This window comes from Sclerotinia sclerotiorum, genomic scaffold (assembly GCF_000146945.2).
Source record: "Sclerotinia sclerotiorum 1980 UF-70 scaffold_10 genomic scaffold, whole genome shotgun sequence".
NCBI classification, from domain to species: Eukaryota; Fungi; Ascomycota; class Leotiomycetes; order Helotiales; family Sclerotiniaceae; genus Sclerotinia; species Sclerotinia sclerotiorum.
In genome coordinates this window covers 1,502,988-1,526,385 of record NW_001820826.1, presented here as the reverse complement: position 1 = coordinate 1,526,385, position 23,398 = coordinate 1,502,988, and the positions used below count along the sequence as shown (strand labels likewise).

Below are 23,398 nucleotides of genomic sequence, written 5' to 3'. Positions count from 1 at the left end.
CACAACAGCGCTCCCGAATGCTTGGGTGAATAGGAAGATGGGGACGTTTTGCGGAAGCATCTTGGGAGTATTTCTCTTTGTGTTCGGAGAATTTAACATGCGTGCGGGGGAAATGTTCTTGAAGTTTTCTAGAGGAATGAGGATAAATGTTTCTTTGTCCTCCATAACAAGCATTCCACAATTTGCTTGCGAAAAATAGCCAAAGGTATCAAGTCTAAAAAAAAAAAAAAAGTGATAGATCCGCTCGTCTAGTCCGTCTAATAATTCAAGAGATATGGTCCCCACGACAACTATGCCGTTATTGGTTTGTGTCCGTTGCCAGATCTGGACCACTCTTCCCTCTTTTCTTCCAAATATTCACCCTTTTCTATCCATCTAGTTTCCAACCACTTTGCCAATCCTGCATCACTTTCTGGCAATTCCTCTAACAAAAATCGCTTAACTTCAACATGGAATTTATATCCCCGTTTCCCACTCAAGTCATCGCAGCTAAGAGATTCCCAAATAGTTGGTGCTTCATGCCATTTATTATGATGCGAATATGCGATTGTCATATCATAAACGGCTTTAACATGTTTGGCTTTCCTCAAATGCTGAACAGTTGTTACAAAGCCTTTGGTTCGTGGGTACAAAAGATGTTTTGGAAGGGGTCGATTATTCTCTTTGCACCATGTTTTCGCTTCTTCGTATTTCTTAGGGGTATATCGTGTTGCTTCACTAAAGCTTATGAGCCCTACGTGATAGATAATTTAGCACTTCTGGGATATCTCAAGTAGGGCCGGTGAGTCTGCATAGCTTACATTGGGGCCATTTTTTCACCACCACTCCTGCAAAAACTCGATCCAACTCTTTCTTATCCTTCAGCCAATTTCGACTAACCATCGGCATGCCCATTCCCCAAATTCCCCATCCAAGTAAGGGGACCCATCGGAGTTCGATCTTCGCAAACCATCTACACCTTCCAAGCATACCAGCTCGGATAGCAAGTGCTTGAATCATGTAAAAGTCTGTCCAACTGACATGATTCGCAATGACGATAGCAGTTTCATTTTCCGGGAGAGTGTCGCCAGAAATGGTAATCTTGCCTCCATTGAATACTTCGAAAATGACTTGTACCCAGTTCCAGTTCGTAAATGCAATGAATGATGACGCATTGTAAACCCAGTTAGGGAATAAATAGCTGACGGGTATGAAAAAAGAGATCATCAGGTCCATTAGGACCAATTCGAGGACCCATGGTAATACAATAATAAATCCACGAATGCTCGTGTATAAAACATCGAGACTCATCGTGCTTATCTTGAAAGTTCACACAAAAGAAATGAGGGGCGGGCAACAATATTAGAAGAGAAATTCAAATCTAGCTATCTAGCTCCTTCCCTACCTGCTTACTCATGGAAATATGGATCTCAACACACGGGCATCGTTATCAGCCAAGCGTTGCACAAATCTATTCCACAACCTCGGATAAGGATGTATGAAAAGATAGAGAATTGATGAATCGGGCAGTGACGAGGAAAATGAGAATAGCAAACTTACGAGCTTGATGATTTTGTCACAGTGAATTTATCGTCAAACTCCTGGAAAAAGGAGTTTAACCTAAGGTTGCGAATAGCTTCAATTTTCCACTTTTCGACCACTTTACATAAGCCCTGCTAAAAATCCTGTGTAACTCGCAATGATCAAACCTCATTTTTTGATATTCAAACACCTGTGCCAGGATTTACCTCACGTTCTCGAGTGATATGAAGTGGCGAACTCGAGAGCAAAGAGTCTGTATGTACAGAGACTCGGATTAATCTTCAGCAAGTGGAATATGATTTGGAGGGTACAATAAGTACATAGAACAAGCTACCGGAGACTCCGCAATTCACCAGCGACCACAGATTAAGTTTTGAGTGGAATCTATAGCTCATGAATAACGTGGGTATCTACAAAATCTCCTCAATGCAGATACATGGTCATTTCATTGTTTATCAGATGTTGGAGCTTCTTAACAAGCATAGCTTCAAAACTGCGTTCAGGCTAAACCATATCAATTCGGTAGCATCCATTAGCTTCAATAGTTTTCAACGGCGGAATGGCAATCACCGGGGCAAGGAAGCCGGGACCTTCCAGTCATACTCCACCACTCCGTAGTACTAGATTCACATATCGATTGTATCTTCAAATTTCGAATTCACACCAATGGTCATCTAAGTATTTCTACTCAAGTATTGCTCTGCTTTCACATCAATCTTTATCATCCCTAAACTTTCAGCCCTGTCGGTATAAATTGGATGATCTCTACTGTATATGCTCATAGCTTGCAGCCGAATACAACCTCATGATCGGTATACCGATATCCTGTAGAGCGAGGAAGCAAAGCATCCTCCTACCACACATCTAGTAGGTAAAGAGCCAAGATGGTGCAGTTCTAAACCAAAGTTGGCCAGACCTTCAGCACTGTCCAACTGCTAATAAAAGTGGATGGGACATTGGAAAATCCTCTGTCCTTGTGTAAGCGACTGTTCCCAGCTGTGCCTTTCCAATCTCACGAGTCTGTGCGCCGCTGCCGTTTCCGTATTCGTACTTTAATTACTGAATGAATTGTTAAAAGTCTCCAGAACCTCAATTATTTTCAAGAGAGGAATTAGTTGTGCGGTTCAATCTTCATAGACACTTTATGAACAATTTTCTATGTAGTTTCTCTGTCATTATCACAGCGGAGACACATTCTGTTTTATCCGAGCTCGCCGATCAGGTCAATCATTGAACGCAGCTTTGAAACCTAAGATTACATTGCCCCGCGCATTATCTACACATCTATCAAAGTACGAAATAAAGATTGAAACTGTTGTCTAATCCGCGGTTAATTGGATTCCATAATTGTTCAATCAAAAGAACATCACTTCGTTAGGTATGTCACGCTCTAATCGATCAATATCCAACATACGCCCCCTTCATCGCTTCTCTGAACTCGCCCTAAGACAAAACCGCTGATAAGATAGGCACATCCTGTAGCTCATCTCTAATTTTATCATATTACGCCAAGATGACCTCTCCATCTCCCGAAAATTTTGATTATACAAATAGATCAGACAGAGGTGATTATGCCAGTGAGCAATCGGAAGGAGCAAGATCTCCTCTGTCAATGAGTTTGGGGTTCCTTAAAACTCTCACGGAGAGGAAGTCTACGCGGGGTACGAACATGAAGATTTATGGCAATTCATTCAAATTCAAGGCTAAAATACCAGAACAGTTGATGGTTCAACACCGAAAAGAAGAGGACCAAAGCCCGACAGTAAACCGGCGTTAACAAGAAGGCAAGAATTAAATCGACAAGCTCAGAGGTATGTTGATATAGGCAACTCAAGCAATTTGAGTTAGAACCCTACTAAAATCGCCTAGAACACACCGAGAGCGCAAAGAACTATATATCAAAGCCCTGGAGCAAGAAGTTTTGCGATTAAAAGAAAACTTTAGCAACGTAACTCAAAGTAAACAGTCCCTCGCAGAAGAAAATCGACAACTGAAACAACTTCTTGCACAACATGGCATACAGTGGGATGGCAGCGGAGGATTCGACGACTTCACAAATACCCAAAGTCTAGGATTTAGATCGAGTGATAGTCCCGACAGCTATGTACCGACTTCGTCATCGACATTCAGTCCTCCACCTCTAAGCCACTCATCGAACTCGAATCCAAATAGTATGAATTACGATACAGAATCACCTCAAATAGGAGGAGCGAACGGGGTTTACAACGGAAATGATCGTAGCATGGCTCAACAACAAGTTCGAGGTGTGGATTATGATCAAGCAGGCATTGACTTCGTTTTAACGTATGGCAAAGATTCCTCCAACGCGTACTTGTCGCCTCCGACACAATAGCTAACGCCAGCATTCTGATATCAGACTCGAGAGACCATGCATGGATCACATGCAGTTCCTAGTTGAACGATCAAGCGATGTTGATGGAGAATTTTTTTCAGGCCATGCTTTGATGGCTACTTGTCCACCAGAATCTGATATGGATATGCATCCACATATACCTTTTGGCCATTGCATGCCGCATAATCATAATCATGAAACGGATGGAACGGATGGAGGTCCCCCGAAACAAAAGACCTGGGACTTAAGCAAGAGCGATTTAGCTAATCTACTGGATTTGAGTAAGAGGTTAGATTTGAATGGAGAGATTACCCCGGTTATGGCATGGGGTATGGTGTTGGCGCATCCAAGATTTTTAGAATTGAAAGAAGAAGATTTTAAGTGCATGAGTGCGGAGTTGCTACCTAAAGTTAGATGTTATGGGTACGTTTGAGCCTTTCCACTCCTTGTATGAGGTCTAAATGAGCTAACGGGAATAGTTTTGGGGCTGCACTCGAGGAATTCGAAGTGCGGGATGCTTTGGAAGCTCTGTTTGGAGCAGAACTAGTTCACATGTCTTCGATCTAAAATATCCTCATTTTGAAAGTCTAGTAGGGTATGTTTGGGAAGAGCGGTTTTAAGATAGCGATAGAAAGCGGCGCAATGCCAAAATGATTGATGTGTAATGACTCGGGAAGCACATCCCAACGTGGTTTACAGTAACTCGGGAGAAAACATAGATACCTGTTTTGCTACTATAATAAAATTAGATTGACCTTCACATGTAATGGCTTCGCTATTTTGTGTCGTGACTTTCAGCGCCTTGTAATTAATGAGTTAGGTCTTAATGCTATCTATTATTTTCATTCGTAAAGATAACATGCAAATAGGACATAGTTAAATGGAATAATTGAGTGAGTTGACAGTTGTAAAATATATATACTAATAAAATTTCTAAAGTAGTAACATCTCACAAAATCGCAACCCCGTTCGGTGGACTCGCTACTCCTCCTGGTACCTGTCATTTGTTGGCATTAGTATCAACTTCGACTTCAATGTCCGTCTTCAATACATCACTCAACAAAGAAAACCCCAGTACGCGAGTACTCAAGTAGTGAAAGAGGTTACTGGATGGTTCGTAACTAACCTTCAAAGGAACACTGCTAAAGAAGAACGTCCACTTCTTGTATCTTCTACACTCCTCCCCTAATCTCTCCAAGTCAAATAGCTCACCCATTGGCATTCCCCAACCGGCTATTACCAGATCGATAAGTTAGTGATTTGATTTTCAAGACAAGATTCTTCAAGAAGCGAGCTCAATTGGAAATGAAATATGCAAATGGAGTTTTTGACACGGAGATATAATGGATATCAGGTTAGGTTAAATTTATGGATATTTACATACCTAGTAGCCATTCGTGCATCCAGTGTTGATTTTTCAGGTCGAAAGGAAGAGATTCAAAAGCAGTCTGGTCGCCGGCGACGGCGGAAAACTCTTTCTCCCAAAGCCATTCAAGGACTTCCTTGCAGGCTTCGAGGCCTATGGCTGTCATTTGGGGGGCGGTAGCAAGGGCACTGGCATCAGAGGGGCTGAGTGCTTCAACTAAAGAAAGTGACGAAGGTGTTAGTCTTTTTACGGATGTAAATGCTGCCAAGAATCACTCTATCAAACTATGAAAAGAACTCACAAGCACGAAGGTACCCAGTACGAATGAAGAGGATATCTCCAGGACGGAAGGTGACATTTTGGGCTTTGGCCACTGCTTTGATCTCTGAAAGAGGTATTTTGGTGGTTGTCAGAGGAGAAAGAGTCCGACCTTGGGACTCTACCCAGTGAGCGTAGTCGAGGAGAACACCGCGGCCCACTATGCCGCCGTTTTCTACCCAAACTGTAGGTAGCTGTTAGATATCTGAAGGTGGTAGGGAAGAAACTAAGGATTATAGAATGATGCACTTACCGTTGATTCCGTTTCGGGTTGAGTTATGAATTTCTTCTTGCGTGCAACCATTGAAGTAAGTCTTATGATCTTGATATCCTATCCGGGTGTCCCATTAGTCGACTGTTGATTGCCTGAAATATTTTAGACGAACCAAAATGTCTGAATCCATCCCACTGACTACTACACTGCGTATTCAACACTAGCTCATCATCGTTAACACTTCTTGGACTTTTATGTATAATCTTCTGTTTAAACGGCACACGTCCGAAGCAAGGGACTTTCGGTTTATCTAAAGCCCAATCAGTGGAGATTCGGATGCCGTGTTTTATCTCCTTGGCGGCTTCAATGGTGTTTTCGGGGGTGAGGCGATTGAGACATCCGAGTTCATCAGAGGGGCCGTAAAGACCCCATGCGTTGCCGCGAGGACCAGTGGATTGGAGCGGGAGGGAGGAGAATGGTGGTGTTGGGGGTAAGGAAGAGGAGGTCATTTTGGGTGGTGGATTAGCTGTGGATGGTCCTCGATTCTATCTATCAATACGAAATATTGGAGCATATATGAAATATAGTCATTGATAAATATATTATATAGAAGCGTGACGTGGGATCGACGACTGTGAACTAATGGGGTAAGTGGGGTAAGTGGGGGTCAAAGAGGGGTACCGGATGTGATTTTATTCACATCTTCTAAGGATCACTAGATATTTTGTAAAGGTTTCAATGTACTCATATCTCAAATTGTCTCCTACTTTCTTCGGATATGACAAATCCTGTTTTCCGTGGTTTCCGGTACCCCAGTACATGAAGCCTGGAAAAGATTAATAGATGATTGGTCAATGGGCCTATTCGAGTGTTCGGTTTACTTACAAACCGATTGACGAGATGAGCAATAGACAATTGTTTGCTCAAAACATAATTCAAATATCAACTGTGGAAGTGGTATTTGCTTGACGGATAGTTCATGCGGGACCTCTCATCTTTTGACCCAGGTTATCAAAAGCTCAGGAACCCACTTTCTTTTTAAATACTACCATTTCCTCGAACGTTTATGATGGAAGAATAAATAGTCGCTCGCTTCCAATCGACTTCCTTGAACGACTCAAATAGCTGCTCGGTCAGCCAATCCACACCTTTCACCTTTTATCATTCGTCCTAGATACTACAGGTAGAAGAAAAATGTTTCGAAAGGGCTTTTTTCGCCTACTTGAGCTGTTAGACAATTAAACTTCGAAAGACGTTCATGCGGAGTCCTGGTTTCGACGAATTGCGCAGCTACTAAATGACTTGGTCTATCAAATCACATCATTAGTAACCATTGTTCACAGATACTAAGGGAGAAAGGAGCTGCGTAGATGACGTTAGATGACAATATCGTAATGATAATGGCGTCTTCCACTTTTCTCAACTGCCACACACGACTTGGAAAGTGATGTTAATCTAGATGTTGTAAGATGAGAAGGGGGCAATTTATTGATTTCTGCTTCCTTTACAAAAGAGAAAGAGCTGTTCGAGAGAAGTTGATGGTTTTATATGTATGGAGAGATACGCTCGGCTCTGTGGAAAACGGTTGTTTATAAGATGGGTTAACTAAACCCTAAAGCCGAAAATCACTTTGAAAGTGTGTCTCGTTGGGCGGTGTTGCTGAAACGGCTGAGCTTGTGGGAAGTTGTATGACTAAAGAAGTTTCAAGCCTACCAGTAATAACGACGACGAGGAGTTTTGGATACTATGGCTCTCATTCGATTCTTTTGCTTATAAAATTAGTGCTAGGATAGGCTCGAAATAGAAAGAATCGTCCGCACCTAAAAGCGACTAGCTACTTATACTTCATAATATTTACAGACCTTTTTGCTATCCGACGACGATTAGACTTCTCAATCGACATGAAGGAGTTGACCTTATGTGCTACTACTAACCTCGAAATAACTTCAGACCGCCTCGATTTCCAAGTCATATTTTAGGATCGAGGAATGAGAGCAGATTAAAATACTGATTGGTTGTCTCGGATATCTAAACTTCCGAGCTCCACCGGAACGGAAGTTACATTCTCCCGGGTGCAGCATTCTACCTAACAACTACCTCCTTGTCCCATGATTTATATCTAATTTTCTTTTCTTCCTATTTAGAAAAGTTTATATATATATATACATTATATATACACATATGTATATATCTATATATCTATCATCCCAAGAATGGTAGAATCTACGGAAACGGAACGAACAGGTCCCTACGGACGAGCATGTATCAGCTGTGCCCGTGCCAAAACTAAATGTAACTTTGGTAGTGACCATAGAATTTGTGAGAGGTATCTCCATCATAACACACAACGTTTCCTCTTTTTCCGTAAACTGATTTGTCTAGATGTGCTCGGCTCAAAAGGGCGTGTAACCCGGCTCCCGTGAAACGGAGACAAAAGCCACGAATAACTGCAGAACGACTTGAACAAAGATTAGATGGGCTCGTATCTCTACTAAGGACCATTTCACCAAATAATCCTACAGTTGAGAATGCCCTAAATGATATCACAATTCGTACTTCTGGCAATAATGCACCAGCCTTCCGTCCGGTGGGAGACTCAGATGAGACCGCATCTATTGGCCAGGGTGCCGCTCATTTCCCTCCAACCCCAGCTTCAATCACAACGACGCCATATCCATATACGCTACCAGTGGGCGCGGAACCAACAATAGAAGAAGCAGAAAGATATTTCCAATCCTTCTGTACTAGGAATCTTCCTCATTTTCCATTCATACAGTTTCGAGATGGCATGACTGCCTATCAGCTGCGTCAAGCACGCCCGTTCTTTTGGTTATGCATTATGACAATGTCATCAACTGTAATTGATCGGCAAATTACACTTGGCAAAGTGATTCGAGAAATAGCAGCTCGTGAGCTTGTTGTTGAGGGGAAAAGGAATTTAGACCTCTTGCTAGGCTTAGTTTGTTTTGTCGGATGGTACGCTCTTTTGATTTCAATGCTGGATTCGGGTTACTTATTTTAATTCTAGGGGACAATATCAAATACGAACGGCACCATTCATGACTTTATTCTCTAATCTCATTATCACACTGGTACTTGATTTGGAACTCCACAAGCCTACTACCGAAGAAGCATCTCACATCCTAGGGGTGGAACATGAAACTCGTCATCAAGAAACGATGGATGTACCTGTGAATCGGACCATGGAACACCGTCGCTTAGTTATAGCTTGTTATTACCTAACTTCAGCGTATGTGCAAACCTTTACTCTCTTCCCGTCGTATGATCATCTTGGTCGATGCTAATATTGATATAGTCTATCAACTTTCCATAAGAAACTAGAGAGCGTAGTCTGGTGTCCTTATCTAGATAAATGCCTATCAACAATAGCAGAAAGTAAAGATCCATCTGATCAGCTTTTAGTATGCCAGGTTCGACTCCAAAACGTTGTGCGTAGAACAACTGAAGCATATATACACCTCATTCGCGATGGCACGCCAAGCAAACCTGGTGTTTCCAACCTTATCATGCTCTATATCCAAACTCTCAGATCACAATTAGCTGAGGTCAAAAACAAGATACCGTCACAATTGGCTTGCAACAGTATGTAAACTTTTATGGTAACTATTACACTTTTGGAACTATTTAATAACAATCTTCCAGGGGCGTTGAGTCTACAAATCTTCGGCACGGAAGTGATGATCGACGAACTTGCCATCCATCTTCCTAACTCATCAGAATCTACATCCTTGGAGTCCTCACTTTCTCGAATCGAGTCTCTCCATCGTTGTCTTAACTCCATAAAATCTTGGTTTGACATTCTACTCAGCTCGTCAGCTTCATATTACATAGGATTACCACTTCCAATATGGAAACAGTTCGGAGGCGTTTTTTTCCCTTTATATCGTCTTACGGTATTGAAAGATCCTGCTTGGGATACCAATATGGTCAGGGAAACTTGTTCACCTGGGCGCGTCTTAGATTTGTTAGGTCAAAACTTGAGAGATGCTGAAGTCGAAGCTGCATGGGAGAAGAATGATAGCGATGCTGAAAGTATCTTCACGTGTTCAGAAAAGGTCATGAAGATGTTGAAAGCATGGGTCGATCGTCTACCGGGATTCAATGCACCAAATGCTGATATTTCTAATCCCATCCATAACTTTCAAGACAAACAACTACAGCCAATTCCCGAGACAGATCAAATGGCTTGTATGTCAGCCTTTATGCCATTAGAGATGGAAGATGTTTGGTCACAAGATTTTATGGGATTGTGGGATCTATATTCCAACACTTGATGATATTTCTCATCGGTTTCTGTGGGATATGAATACATAATGCACATTCTTGGTGCAGCAAGAACGCACAGGTACTGATAATGATAATCAACTCCATTCTACATTACATGATTTGCATCTTAGCGACTCACTCAAACGATCTATATCATGCTGACATTATTTCTGGTATGAGATGCATGATTACCCCCACATATACATGAATCCTTCGGAGAGCCCGAACCAAGATGACTCCACTCGGGTGTTCTAGGTTACACGAACCCCGCGTCCAACCCACAATCATACAATATTTGATGTCATGTTAGAAGTATATCATAGGCCTCGAACTCTAGTTTTGCTCTAGCTCTATAAACTTCAACTCAATTAATTACTTCTTGAGAGCTCCATTTTCAGACAGCATCAAAAGAAAAAGTCCGTATAAACGCGAGGCCGATGTGATAACATTGTCCGGTAGAGTGGGGTTATAGTTTACGTATATATTCGTTAGTATATCCTTGAGATTTAAAGCCACCATAACTTTCCTCGAAACCTTTGAACTCTATCAACTAAAATGGCGTCTCCAAACTTCTCAACAAGAACCCACACCACAAGCCGCTCCTTCACCTACTCATACATCCACATTGAACCCTCGACCCCTTCAAAACCCTACATACTCTTCCTCCATGGCTTTCCCTCCTCCTCTCACGACTGGCGCCATCAAATCACCTACCTATCCTCCAAATGCTACGGAATCATCGCTCCAGATCTACTCGGATATGGAGGCACCTCCAAGCCCTTCTCAATCGAATCTTACAAATTCAAAGACATGGCTTCCGATTTACACGAAATCCTCTCCTTACACTCCATTTCCGCATCTCACAAAGTGTTAGGTGTAGGACATGATTGGGGAAGTTCGATGCTCTCACGGATGGTAAATTATTATCCGGAATTGTTTGAGAAATTAGTATTCTTAGACATAGGATATCAGGCACCTGGTGGACCGGGATTTAATTCCGACTTGGTGAGGATGATTAATGCGCAAATTAAAGAGATGGCTGGATATGAAGTTTTTGGATATTTTTTGTTCATGGATGAGGAAGGGAGTGCGGAGTTAATGGATAAGAATGTACGGTTTTTTGATTCCCGTGTCTGGTCGTGATGAAGATGAGTTGCTAATATAATAGTGATATAGCCCGAGTCCGTCATGTCACTGTTTTATAGCCTAGACAGTGATCTAGGGAAGGAAAACTTAGGAGCTACAGGAGGTTTTCGTAAATGGCTTGACGGGAGTATGATAGCTCCTTACCCAGCTTTTGTCAAAGACGAGGTGAGTAGTTATTTCCGTATCATGATTTGAGGATCAAAGATGTATGCGCATCTACTGACAGGCTATCTCACAACTAGGACGTAGCGAGTTTTAAAGCCTTATTCTCACCTGAGAACGAAGGATTTGGTGCTGCGAAAAACTGGTACACAGCACAATTACACGGCATCAATGTAGCAGATGACCAAGGTAGTCTCCTATTTCTTCTTATTCCTTCCCCAACCCGCAACACACCCCAACCCCACAGGAACTAACCACCTCTTCCAGCCATCCCCAAAGAAAAAGCCATTCTTCACCAACCAACCCTCCTCGTAACATCTACCAATTACGCTAGCTTAAGCGCGAATTTTGCTTCGCAAATGAAACCGTATGTATCGAATTTGAGGGTTGAGAATTGGGAAGCTGGCCATTGGATTCAACTTGAGAAGAGTGAGGAGACAAATGTGTTGTTGGGGGAATTTTTTGAGGGTTGATGGGTAGGAAGTGGGTATGGTGGATTGGGCTGCGTGGAGTGATTTAAGTTTGATACCGTCGATCAAGTAGGCGGCAAAGTAGTAAAGTATGCTATAAGAAGCTTGAATGAAATGTGGGATGATATTACTCCTGATATCATCTGTTTTAATGAGTCTTTCCAATAACCTCCCTCGGCTCATGTTGCGCGGAGGGAAGAGTCCCTGTCACAGAACATTCCCATGTTTTCATCCCATCACATCCACCAGGTGATCTCACCAATCTGATCTCTCAAAATCATCTAATGACAAACAAGCCAAGGTATATTTTCTTTCTTGCTTTCTTCTCCTTCCTTCCTCCATTTCGTCTTACTAGAAATCAAAATTAAATCTAAAAGTAACTGAAGCTAACACAGTCCACTGGTGTTGCTAAAACTGATACTATATATATATACATGGATATTGATTAATTCGCTTGCTCGTTCGCTCCGGAGACTACATTATTAAGACGTAAAAAATCCATGTGTACAAGCAACGGGGTATGGTTCGTGCTATTAATGATATAAGTTGGTAGAGGCCAGTATTGATCCCTTAGTCGGGGTATTTGCGTATCGTTGTATCAAGTGGTGTGCGGCTGTGGTTTTGGCTGTGACGGGAAGTGTTGCGAGATGTCTTATCCAGCTCCTCCAAACTTCCATATATGAGCAGTGACTTTGATGTATTGGGGTTGCGCCCCTTCACTGCTTTCTTTCAGTCCCTTCCTCACACGTTGGTATCCTAACTTTCCCTTGTCGAATTTCGCTATATTGATTGATTGATTGATTGATTAAATTAAAGTCTACACTGAGTCTATGACTATCTAAGATGGCTAGGAGTTTTGTAGGCTTCTAACAATAATAAATGGAGGGTGGCTGGCCTTATTCGACCGTAGCTAATACAGGTTGGGGAGATTGAGAGCCTCAATCTTCTAATGTTTGAATGGGGGAAGTGAAAACTAATCCTAGGGAACCATGCCCGCAAAAAATTTCGCTATATAATTTATCCTTATACTCCGATACATCCCAATATCTTGAGCAATGGAAAGATTAGACGTAACAGTAGTTGAAATTATATGTCTACTGGTATGAATTCGATAGCATATAAGCTACACGAAACTATAGAGCATACACAAACTCGTGATTCTCCTTGTCGGTAAGATCTAGAAACTCCTGCTTATCTAGCTTTCTATATCCTGGCGTGGCTCTAATCGCTTCATTCTTCTTGTTCATCTTATTGTAATACCATGCAATAAAAACCACATCAATAAGAGCTACCCCATAACAGACAATGATCGTTATTTCTGCCGGCTTGTATCGTGGTGCATCTTGTGGTCTGAATACCTGGGGTCCGGCTATGTTCCCTACGCAATAGGCAACTAAATAAAGGGCTGCAACTGTTGTCTTTTTAGTGTAGCCTGCGACATTACTTGATATCATGGAAAGGATTGCAGTAAATGGTGTTGCTGAAGCTTGTGTTAGGTAATAGCCTGCCAAACGGCCGCTGTTATTGGATAATGGAAGAGCAACTATGAGGATCATTCCTAACATTGCAATTAAAAGACCAGATGTAGAGATTAATAGCCTATGGCCGTATTTATCTCCAAGGTAACCACAAACAATGAGAGTTACAACTTCAACAGCACCACCAGGGCTTCCGTAAAGAAGTGATTGATCTGGAGTGTAACCAAATGACACGATGAGCTGGGAAAAGAAGTTCGAGATTCCGCCTGAGAATTGTCAGTTAAAACGATTTGTCAACGACAAGGCATTCAGGATTTCCTTACCATTAGGTATATCCGCCATCAATGCATAAAAAGCAAACGCCCAAGTGATCGGATCGGCCAAAGCCTCTTTCAATTGGTACATTTTAAAATGCTTATTACCCACGCCTTGTTGATTTTTTCTGATACGCTCAACTGCCATAAGTCTCTCTTTCGGGGTAAGAAACTTGGCATTCAATTGACTGTCCGGCATAAAATAAAGAAATATACACCCAATAGCAACTGTTAACAGTCCAATGGTCAAAAATATAACCTTCCACGGCGCAATGGCAGCTCCATGTTTCTTAACACCAACTGAAATGCCGTATGAAACAACACCACCAAAGATTTGAGCAAATCCATTGAAACTAAACCAGATTCCAGTCCTTAGTCCTTGCTCTTCTTTAGTGTACCATTGGGATGTAAAAAGAGTAAATCCAGGAGTGACTGCAGCTTCGAAGACTCCAAGGAAGAAACGAACAGCCACAGCACCAGCAAAATTGCTTGTCGCTGCCATGCAACACAATGTACCACCCCAGGCTATGATATTGAAAGATGACCATTTAGCAAGGGGCAATCTTTGCAGTAAACGATTGGTCGGATACTCCCAAACCAAGTAACCAATGTAGAACATAGATCTGCATAATCAGTAAAGAAGAATCTTCAAGTGTGAGTTGAACAATCTCACCCTAACCATTGGTAGTTATCACCCTTGAGATTGAGTGAGGTCTTCATACCCATAATACTAGCATATGAAAGTGTTGTCTTATCGAGAAAATTGAGGCCATACACAACACAAAGCATCTGTGAATCGGTAAATAAAACTTATTGAATAAGAGTAGGAGAACAAAAACATACTGGCATCAAATTCCAATCAATTTTTCTCAACAATTGTTTCTCCATCTCTGGTGTCATGACAATAACTTCACCATCATCACTAGCAAAGGCCCTAAGTGCCTCATCACCATCATTTGGATCGACATGTTTGAACATAGGAGCTTTTATTTCCCCTTCAGCTAATGTGATATTTTGTTCCAAGTCGTGTGACTGCATTTCGATATCATCAGAGTCGGTGGACATGTGTTTTTCATTGATTAGATCGGCCATATCGAAAGTAATCTTACGTTTGCCTCCAGAATTAGGGAAAAGAGTACTGCGCAAACGAGGGGATGTGTAATCTGGAAGCGAGGAGGACGAGTAAGAAATGCAGTTCTTGATGTAGAAGGGAAGGCAATTCGTTTTATTAATGATGGAACTGTAGTGCAAGTACTTGACAGTAAAAGTAGTTCCAATGAGCATAGAGATTGCGCCACTTCAAGATCATCGTCGCCCCGCAAAGTCGTTATCAACTAATCCCCATCATATTTTTAGGGTAGATTTGAAAACCTCATTGGTGTATATTCTGACATCATTTCTTATCTGCCATTCTTTAGCTACCTATTGAGAGAGATATGAGATATGAAAATGGGGGAGAAATATCGGTTGACGCAGTGAGTGAAAATGATTGGAGAAAATGTGGAAAATGATACTTGAAGTGGAAAATGATTGCATATAAAAAAGATAAAAATGGAAGGTTACAATCTTCATCGGGAAATGATCCATATTGACTTGGAAGTTTACTATGTTTATCGATAACATAAGCTTCCGTGTGATGATTTGTCTCAGTAACCTATAGTGGTACCACTTCTTTTTTGAAGAACACAAATGATTGATTGTATCTGTACACAACCTCCTCACTCTGACATTCATCAGTCTATCAACACTCACCAGTCTATCAACATTCATATCCTTGTGGAAAGCAGCCTTCTATTGTGAAGAGTAAAGAATTCTTTTTGATGAATGATCCAATATGAAGCTCAGCTTGCCTTCACAAGTGGATTCCCAGATACATGACCATTTGATGGGAGCTAACTGCGGCCATGGAAACCAAATATAAAGTACACCAGTACGATGAACAAGACCACGATGGCTTCGACAGCAACTTGATGTGTAATGAAATCTTATGATAGCATCGACGGTAGCGACAATTTTCCGCATCTCGCTGGATATTTTCAACCCCAACTTTGCTTTGGTGGATTCTCATTGCGTGGGACCACCAGGACCTTAAGCTTATCGCCCCGCATAGCGTTCGTTTACCCCCTCAGAAACACTTTGCTATTCGATCAAGGACACGGAAGTCCAGAAAATACTCGCCCAAACGATATTACCCTTATCCTCCTTTTAGCAAATGAATGTCACGACGTTTAGAAATAGTGTATTAATAGTTACCCTTGCAGAGGGTCGATAAGACTCATATGCAGAGCCTGTAGATCCTACTCTGCGATAAGTAATCGAAGTCTAGTCTTTTCCGACCCGCAGTGAGATCTTAAAAATAAATGAAGGTGGAACTTTTATCACCAGCGCATATGAAAGAGATTTTATGGTGTTATAGAGGATAGGTGGATAGATGCGTTGAAATATCCAGACCAGACCTCCGTTTTGAAGGAGATGCGGAGATTTTACACCATTCTAGGTTCTTATAGCGATGCCACTGGACCTTTCAGGATGAGAATTCTCAGCCAAGGAAGGACAAACTGAATTTGATTTCCCCATGAGGATGTTGTCGCTCCAAGTAGTCCTAACATGATTTAGTACATACAGTCACCCGCCAGCGTCAATATTCAGTCCATTCTACCGTCTTGATAAATCGAAACCGAATACATGTAGCAATAGCCGGCTTACCAGCAGAACTCTTCACGAATGCCCCAAATTCACAATCAGGCACCAGAAGAATCAGGATTTTTATTATGTCTCTGGACACCCCTTTAAGTAGAGGGAGGCCTAATCAGGCATGGGCACTCGTACCCTACTCGGGGTATTTGGCCGCATAGGGTATTTACCCTACCCCATAGAGGTAGAACAGGGTGATTATCCTGCAAACCCACGGTTACGGGTCCAACATTTTCATCTATTCTTTGTTTTGTTTAACTGCGGTAATCTTCAAAGTCTCTCGTGCGCTTTCCTTCATTAGTCATGAACGAGAACCACACATAGCTCTCCAAAATTAAGTTCTTTTTCTCTTCCCCATGTCATATCTCGACCATCTCTTCCCCGATGCTCTTGCAACGAGCCGTAGGAATTCTTGTGCCCAATCATCTACAGTATCTGGCGTTAGTTCACATGTAAAACAGGTAGAAGTACCAGTATATATAGATCCATAACATCAGATCATCCTGGAGCATCACTTCGAACCGCCAAAAGAGGGCTAGCAGTACAATGAATCAAAACTTTGGCATAAAAATCAAGGCTATATACTAGTCGTCACACAGAAATAAGTTTTAGATCAGCTCAACGAACATGCGTACCACTAGTCGGATTAGAATTTATATAAGATATATCATCATTTCTCTACCTCTCAGGTAGTTCTGAGGTTATCTTACATGATTTTGGTATCAAAGTTAGCCTTATTCAGTTCCTGCAGAAATTACCCCTAGTGATGGGAGTCTTATCGTAACTATACGAGTACGGTTGAGGTTTGGTTCATTGCTATGCTTACTTTCATACTTAATATGTACTCAATCCTGCTCGGTTCATTTTCCGCTTTATCTAGGGACTGCTGCTTGTTTGAATTCGTCCGCCAAAATCCTCCACAGCTACCAATATCATGGTTCACTTGCAACTCACTCAACTTCAACGTATCATGGGAAAAGGGAAAACCGCTCGTGACGCTGAGTAGTCAAGTCTATGGACCTCAATAAAAATAGGAGTAATAGTGATTTAAATAGCGAGGCTCCCATGGTGACTACCACGACGTCTAAGCACTATCAATTATCTGTACTCATTCTCTAGCCCCTGTTTCCCGAATAATTGAGCATGCCCCTCGCCCCCTTTAAACATTATATAGCCGTCTTACTTTTAAACACAACTTCTTCCATAATAATAACCTCCAACATAATTCCATACAAATCCTTCTAGATATCCCAACAAGGAAAGAAATCCATCTTCTTTCAAATTATCACATATTGCCGTAGACATGCAACTAATAACTCCAGCACATCCTCACAACATCGAATTTTCTATCTTCCAGCAGAGAAGCCCACCAGCTCGCTTACGGGATCTTCTCCCGCTAGCAAAAATCCTTAATACTCACACAACTAACCAACCCCAATGTCACATCTAAAAAAGACTTCAAATTTCAATCATAGAAATGAATTAGGGAAATATGGATATACATTATATATCCTCCCAAACCGTACATATAAACTCCCAAGCACTCTCAAACACGAAATACCATCACAAGCAAAAAATAAACCCGACTAATCTCCCATCTCCACAATCCTCTCCACGATCCTCTCCTCAACTTTCTTCTTCTCCTTTACCCTCAACAACACCAATACCAATACCACGGAATATTTGTCTATATTTATATTTGACTGTGTAAGATCTTACCTACATATATAGCACTAAGTTTAGCTAGGAATAAAAAGGGGATTACAGGGGAAGAATAAATAAAAATTATAAATAAAGTCTTTCTTTTAATTTTTGGGGGGTATTCATTTATTTTTACCTTACTGTGATATAGTAGGTGTTTTAGGTGATGATGATGATGATAAGGAGGAGGAGGAGGAGGAGGAGGGTAAGGGTACGGAATGTGAGTGGGATTTAGCTATTTGCCTGCCTGCCTGCCCGGGTTTGGGTTTGGGGTTGGGGTTACTTTTGAATTAGTTATGGGATCATTATGCTCGTATACCTAGTAGAATTTTGATAGAAGAGGAGGGGGCAACGGGATATATGGGATCATATAGGTGTTAATAGATACTATAATGGCACTACTCAGGAGTAGAAGAATCTCAAAGAAAGCAGTCGGTAGTGACATTTCACAAGTCAAGTGAGAAAAGACAGCGCTCGTAAATATCCTCATTCGATTCATTTATCCTACTCCATTCCCCCTACCTCAGATCTCAATGTTATCTTCTCAAAATCTGCTTCCTTCATACCTCCCTCGCATATCATATTATACCCCCAAAAGTCCTTCCCTAAATATGCATTAAACAAATTTACTTATCAAAAAACATGACTCCAACAGAACTTAATGTAAATGTGAATATGTATATGGCCCAATGCAAACCAACGCCAGAAAACAAGAGGTTCAAAAAATTGCCCCTCAAATTGTCATACTTGCTGACCAGACCCGCTGAAACCAAACCACGCTCCTGATATCTCATCAAAATAACCCATCTTTATCAATCCAATGTAAACTTAACCCTCATTCAAGCAACAATACTCCTAGCAACACTACCACCCCATTTAAATCTCCTCAATCCACCACTTCCACTTCTCACAACCTCTCTTCCACAACTTCCATCACTCATCGAACCATTCCATCCTCCAAGAACTGAAGCTTCTTGTCTTCCTACTTCCCTTCCAATGACATATCCTGCTCCAAATCCAACTACAGAAACAAGTACTACCACTCCTGCACTCATTACCCATGTTAGGAGAGTAGGTGAAATAAAAGCTTCCTCCCCTTGCATAAGTTCATTCTTTTTCTTTTTTAAAGCTCGAGTATTTTGTTTCGTTTGACTAGCTTTACGTTTAGTTTCATCTTGAGAATCTTGTGATGATCTAGTTTTCGAACGATTTGGCGATAGAGGTCGTGATATATTAGTTGTAGGATGAGGTGATGTACCAAGAAGTTCTGATTCAGGAACTATTCGAAGACCAATTGGTTCATTACTTGTGGCAGTTTGGCCAGGAGATTTAGGAAGACCTCTTGCTGCAGCTGCACAAGATAATAAAGTTGTAAGACTAGCCCGAAGAGCAGCATCATGATCTACAGGTGGTCGAGCATAACTGTTAAATGAGGGATTTCGTGAAGTTGTGTGGTTACGCGACGGATATGATTGTGGTCGCGGTTGTGAATGAACTTGTCGTGGGAAGTATGAGCCTTGTGTAGGAGCTGGAGTTCGATGACTTTGAGATTGTGATGATGGAGGGTGGGAGAAAGCATTTGGTTGAGGTGTAAATGGTAATGTTGTCCCTCTTCCTATTCCCAAAGCTGTACCATTCTCATCATCATCATCTTCTGATTCTGCATCATATGTTTCTTGAGTTGATAATCGTGCTGGAATGGCAACTGGTGGGGATATCTCATTTGAGCTAGTTATAATATCTATGTGATCTGGTTCCGATTCTGATTCTTCGTATTCCTCTTGACTACTTGAACTTCTTTGTCTGTTGATGTTTGTATTAATTTCCGGTCGTGACTGATTTTGGGATCGTCTGCGCCGTCGAATTGAAGGATGTTGAGAAACTCGAAGACCAGTTGTAACGATTTCATTATCGATGGAAGAAATTGAGGATGAAGATGGTTGAGAGGATATTTCTACCCATGATTCTGCTGTTTTGCGCGATTAGATATGAGATTAGATTAGATCGATCTGTGGAGGATATGGGGAAATGGGGAAGCTGTAATTAATAAGAATAGAAAATACCTTCATTGCGCAATCGATCTGATACAGCATTTGATCTTCCCATATTGTTTTTATTTTGTTGATTTTGAGATGTATTGGGGGATCGTGAATGTTGATAAGGATCTTGCGAAGTTGGCATGATGAGGAATGAGGAGTGAGGTTGATAATAGTGATGTGATGTGATATGATTGATGGCTGAGCTGATCAAACGCGCGGGCGGGGTCAGGGTTCACAAGATAGACAGGACAGGACAGGATAGATTGGCATGAGAAAACAAAGTGCGGTCAGATGTTTGATATGTTTCAAGATGATTTTGTTGAGAAATGTTTATTTATTATTGAAGCTCCTGCTGCTCTTTGAAAATCATCAGATATATCGTAAATAGTTTCTTATCAGCCGTAATAATAGGGGTCTTGGAGGAGATGGAGACCGCTCTTCGGAGTGGTTGGAATTTAGAGACTAGAAACTAGAAACTGGAAGCGGGAAAAGGAGTGGATGCTTTGTTGTCTTTCTTCTTTCTTGAATGGATGAAGTTTGGTATTGGCAAGATAAGTTTCCAAGGTTGATGTGATGCAGCACTTTAGATGGTATAGATTGATGTAAGAGAGCGAGTGGGCTGCTTCTTTTTCCAATGATATACGAGTGCATATGCGAAAGATTAATATAGGTACCTAGTATCCGAGTACGCAGAAGTGGATTTGGCGAATAGATTAGATAGTTGATGGTGATAGTTGATGCCTTTATCAAAGGTATATTTGCTATTGTCTGGTACAGAAGTACAGAGGAGAAATAATAAGAAGTTTAAAATGATATATGTAAGAGTAGGTAGGTACCTAATAGGTAACAAATAGTGAATGTGTGTACTCCGCGCGTGTACAATATCGGTGAATACAAACAACTCCCCTTCCTGCAGCAATAATAAGAACTTGTTATCATGATTTAATTGAGATGATGCTGACTGAGACATTGTATCATGAGCTTATCTTATCGTGAATAGAGAGCATGACCCTCACTTGTCACGTGTGTGATTGGAATATTGTGAAAAGGACAACCTCAAGTTCTTGATCATGGTGAGTCACAAGTAAAATACTACTCCGTGAATAATGATGCAAGAGAAAAACAACCTCACCACCCACGCTGTACAGAGTATATGAAGATATACTTAGATATTGATATGTTTCGTTTTTCCAACAGGTTAAAGCGGCATTCGGGAGAACAGAGCGGACAATCGCGATAAGACCCTTTCTTTCCCCCTTCATCGATATCATCATCAACATCAAATACCTACTAGGTGCGTACTCTTCCTTTCCTCTCTTTCTACGTCATAAGATATCAAACATCTTAATCTCTCAGTCAATCCCGATTGTCAACAAGAAATTCAATCAACATGGCAATAACTCGTTTTCGGTTCATGCGCAACACCCAACAAAACCTTCCTTTCGTATAATATATCCTCTTCCAATGGCATCATTTTGCACTCCACCATTTACACTTCGTACCAGAAGATCTTTTGTCAGGGAACCATGAATATCATCAAGGATCAACCGGAATCATCAGATATATAACCCGGTATTCGCTGCTCATCATATCGTGACACACCATTCATTGCGTATAGTGTTTTGGTGTATCATGATTATGTTGTGGGTGACAAGTAAGACTTGCTTATGATCACATGTTTCAAGAGTCACCGTGACTCCTTCACACCTATTCTAAGCCAAGGAGATATGGGTTTCTGTACATGATAGTTGTGAGAGATAGAACCTGAATATGCAAGCGCAAATCCTCTAGGAATCGGTACAACCTGTTTTATCCAAATTTAGCTACTCAAGCAAAATGTTCTTGACGTCTCTCCTCTTGACGTCTCTATTGATTCTCATTGCTTTAATCAAGCACATAAAATTCTACATCACCTCTGAAGAAGCACAGAGCCTCTGCGTCAAACAGACTACAGGAGATACGCTGTTTGAAATGAAACCGTGTGGTAAAGCATAAGTACTTCTCTTTCATTGCAACAAGGTATCGATTCCAGGAAGTGTTTTCTGCTGAAACGATCAATCCAATTGATTTGAGCCCCGAGCTTCCCCTTTTCATTTAACCACATTGCTACCATTCAAAACCATTGAATTAGCACAGTCTTAAATATTTCCCAGCTTAAAGACTTTCGATGCTCTGCAAAAAATCACATTAGTCGGGCGGAGAGCGTCGACATAGGCCACTACCGCATTCCCTTCAATTGCATATTGCAAGCTATAGAGAAACTGGAATGCTAGTAGGTAGACCAAGTTCTTTTCCAGTTATACTGCTTGCTTGGCAAGGTTTAGCTCGCGTCAAACATATAAGATGGGCTCAAAAGATAGAGTCTAGAGCCGAGAAGTCTGATAATAGAAGAGCGGCAACTAGTAGTTTGGATCTAATAGAACCGATAGCTTCTTAGTTTTAGTTTCAAAGCCCGACCTGTACAAGGTTTTATGGTTGGGTCATGTTTGTACGTGAACGCATCAATAGAGATAGTAAGACATGAGCCGGAATTCCATAATATAATAGGGTGTCTAGGCTATCTAGGTGGTTGTCATTTTCATCTTCTGCTGCTAGTCGGTGCTGCCGATGGTTTAAGAAGAGAAGCTACAAGGGGTCATGTCACACGAAATTTGCTGATTTGCCTTCATGGTTTTGACATGTTAATCACCACAATGAATTGAAATCCCAGGTAGATAAACTAGCCCCGAAAGACTGAGGAGTAGTATCATTGAGATATAGATAAATATAATACAATAGCAATACAAGAATGACATATAAAGGTCCAAATGAACTCTGGCATTGGGTGAATTTGAGATACTCAACCTAATTAAGTACCTGAATGATTATACGTGATCGACATTGGACTTACTGGTCTGCTTTTTTGATACGTCTATATACATCTCAATACTCATCCACATCTCCGCATAAAACTTTGCCATGCTTATGTTAATGAGGTATCGGGTATGTCCTGGCCTGCAAGTATGGCGTGGCAGAATAACTGATGAGTTAGTATGTGTACGAGGAAAGAAATACAGGAACCATTCTTCCCAGTTCTCTATAACGTTAACGCGTATGTGATGATGCGGTGCGGATATTTGTTTGTTTCATGAGGTTGATAGTTTGAAGCGAGGAATTTGGACAGAGAATATTTTCTTTCTTTCTAGCCCGCTAAAGCGTGTTGGTATTGATGACGATGTTGATGATGATGGTATATTTGCATTCTGCTGGTTCTGATTCAGGCTGAGGGTTTTGATTCTTGGACTTATTTTGTATGAGGGGGGAGGAGGTTGATATATTGATCTTAGCTTAAGTTC

The 23,398-nt window shown here is 41.3% G+C and overlaps 12 protein-coding genes across 12 annotated transcripts; 6 read left to right on the top strand and 6 right to left on the bottom strand.

Annotated features, from left to right (window-relative positions):
* Positions 1-290: 290 nt before the first annotated feature.
* Positions 291-1,290, bottom strand: SS1G_08099 (hypothetical protein; the record flags this gene model as incomplete). The annotated part of the gene is made up of 2 exons (XM_001591422.1): positions 291-733; positions 972-1,290. 2 exons carry the CDS (start codon positions 1,288-1,290, stop codon positions 291-293), a joined length of 762 nt encoding a protein of 253 aa, XP_001591472.1.
* Positions 1,291-3,034: 1,744 nt separating this feature from the next.
* On the top strand, positions 3,035-4,441 carry SS1G_08098 (hypothetical protein; the record flags this gene model as incomplete). The annotated part of the gene is made up of 5 exons (XM_001591421.1): positions 3,035-3,182; positions 3,242-3,332; positions 3,391-3,825; positions 3,899-4,297; positions 4,354-4,441. 5 exons carry the CDS (start codon positions 3,035-3,037, stop codon positions 4,439-4,441), a joined length of 1,161 nt encoding a protein of 386 aa, XP_001591471.1.
* A 414-nt stretch (positions 4,442-4,855) lies between these two features.
* On the bottom strand, positions 4,856-6,281 carry SS1G_08097 (hypothetical protein; the record flags this gene model as incomplete). Its single annotated transcript, XM_001591420.1, has 6 exons — positions 4,856-4,864; positions 5,001-5,107; positions 5,259-5,456; positions 5,542-5,742; positions 5,812-5,889; positions 5,945-6,281. 6 exons carry the CDS (start codon positions 6,279-6,281, stop codon positions 4,856-4,858), a joined length of 930 nt encoding a protein of 309 aa, XP_001591470.1.
* Positions 6,282-7,397: 1,116 nt separating this feature from the next.
* On the bottom strand, positions 7,398-7,744 carry SS1G_08096 (predicted protein; the record flags this gene model as incomplete). The annotated part of the gene is made up of 2 exons (XM_001591419.1): positions 7,398-7,464; positions 7,635-7,744. The coding sequence occupies 2 exons, from the start codon at positions 7,742-7,744 to the stop codon at positions 7,398-7,400; spliced, it is 177 nt and encodes a 58-aa protein (XP_001591469.1).
* A 1,087-nt stretch (positions 7,745-8,831) lies between these two features.
* SS1G_08095 (hypothetical protein) lies at positions 8,832-9,383 on the top strand (the record flags this gene model as incomplete). Its single annotated transcript, XM_001591418.1, has 2 exons — positions 8,832-9,022; positions 9,089-9,383. 2 exons carry the CDS (start codon positions 8,832-8,834, stop codon positions 9,381-9,383), a joined length of 486 nt encoding a protein of 161 aa, XP_001591468.1.
* Positions 9,384-9,716: 333 nt separating this feature from the next.
* SS1G_08094 (hypothetical protein) lies at positions 9,717-10,067 on the top strand (the record flags this gene model as incomplete). Its single annotated transcript, XM_001591417.1, has 1 exon — positions 9,717-10,067. The coding sequence occupies one exon, from the start codon at positions 9,717-9,719 to the stop codon at positions 10,065-10,067; it is 351 nt and encodes a 116-aa protein (XP_001591467.1).
* Positions 10,068-10,614: 547 nt separating this feature from the next.
* SS1G_08093 (hypothetical protein) lies at positions 10,615-11,840 on the top strand (the record flags this gene model as incomplete). The annotated part of the gene is made up of 4 exons (XM_001591416.1): positions 10,615-11,169; positions 11,236-11,370; positions 11,448-11,556; positions 11,635-11,840. 4 exons carry the CDS (start codon positions 10,615-10,617, stop codon positions 11,838-11,840), a joined length of 1,005 nt encoding a protein of 334 aa, XP_001591466.1.
* Positions 11,841-12,489: 649 nt separating this feature from the next.
* Positions 12,490-14,721, bottom strand: SS1G_08092 (hypothetical protein; the record flags this gene model as incomplete). The annotated part of the gene is made up of 6 exons (XM_001591415.1): positions 12,490-12,617; positions 12,867-12,934; positions 12,984-13,581; positions 13,639-14,252; positions 14,303-14,418; positions 14,473-14,721. 6 exons carry the CDS (start codon positions 14,719-14,721, stop codon positions 12,490-12,492), a joined length of 1,773 nt encoding a protein of 590 aa, XP_001591465.1.
* Positions 14,722-17,257: 2,536 nt separating this feature from the next.
* Positions 17,258-17,773, top strand: SS1G_08091 (predicted protein; the record flags this gene model as incomplete). The annotated part of the gene is made up of 2 exons (XM_001591414.1): positions 17,258-17,325; positions 17,569-17,773. The coding sequence occupies 2 exons, from the start codon at positions 17,258-17,260 to the stop codon at positions 17,771-17,773; spliced, it is 273 nt and encodes a 90-aa protein (XP_001591464.1).
* Positions 17,774-17,949: 176 nt separating this feature from the next.
* On the bottom strand, positions 17,950-18,606 carry SS1G_08090 (predicted protein; the record flags this gene model as incomplete). Its single annotated transcript, XM_001591413.1, has 3 exons — positions 17,950-18,010; positions 18,166-18,306; positions 18,533-18,606. 3 exons carry the CDS (start codon positions 18,604-18,606, stop codon positions 17,950-17,952), a joined length of 276 nt encoding a protein of 91 aa, XP_001591463.1.
* Positions 18,607-18,863: 257 nt separating this feature from the next.
* On the bottom strand, positions 18,864-20,205 carry SS1G_08089 (hypothetical protein; the record flags this gene model as incomplete). Its single annotated transcript, XM_001591412.1, has 2 exons — positions 18,864-19,993; positions 20,088-20,205. 2 exons carry the CDS (start codon positions 20,203-20,205, stop codon positions 18,864-18,866), a joined length of 1,248 nt encoding a protein of 415 aa, XP_001591462.1.
* A 1,694-nt stretch (positions 20,206-21,899) lies between these two features.
* SS1G_08088 (predicted protein) lies at positions 21,900-22,058 on the top strand (the record flags this gene model as incomplete). Its single annotated transcript, XM_001591411.1, has 1 exon — positions 21,900-22,058. One exon carries the CDS (start codon positions 21,900-21,902, stop codon positions 22,056-22,058), a length of 159 nt encoding a protein of 52 aa, XP_001591461.1.
* Between the last annotated feature and the right edge of the window lie 1,340 nt (positions 22,059-23,398).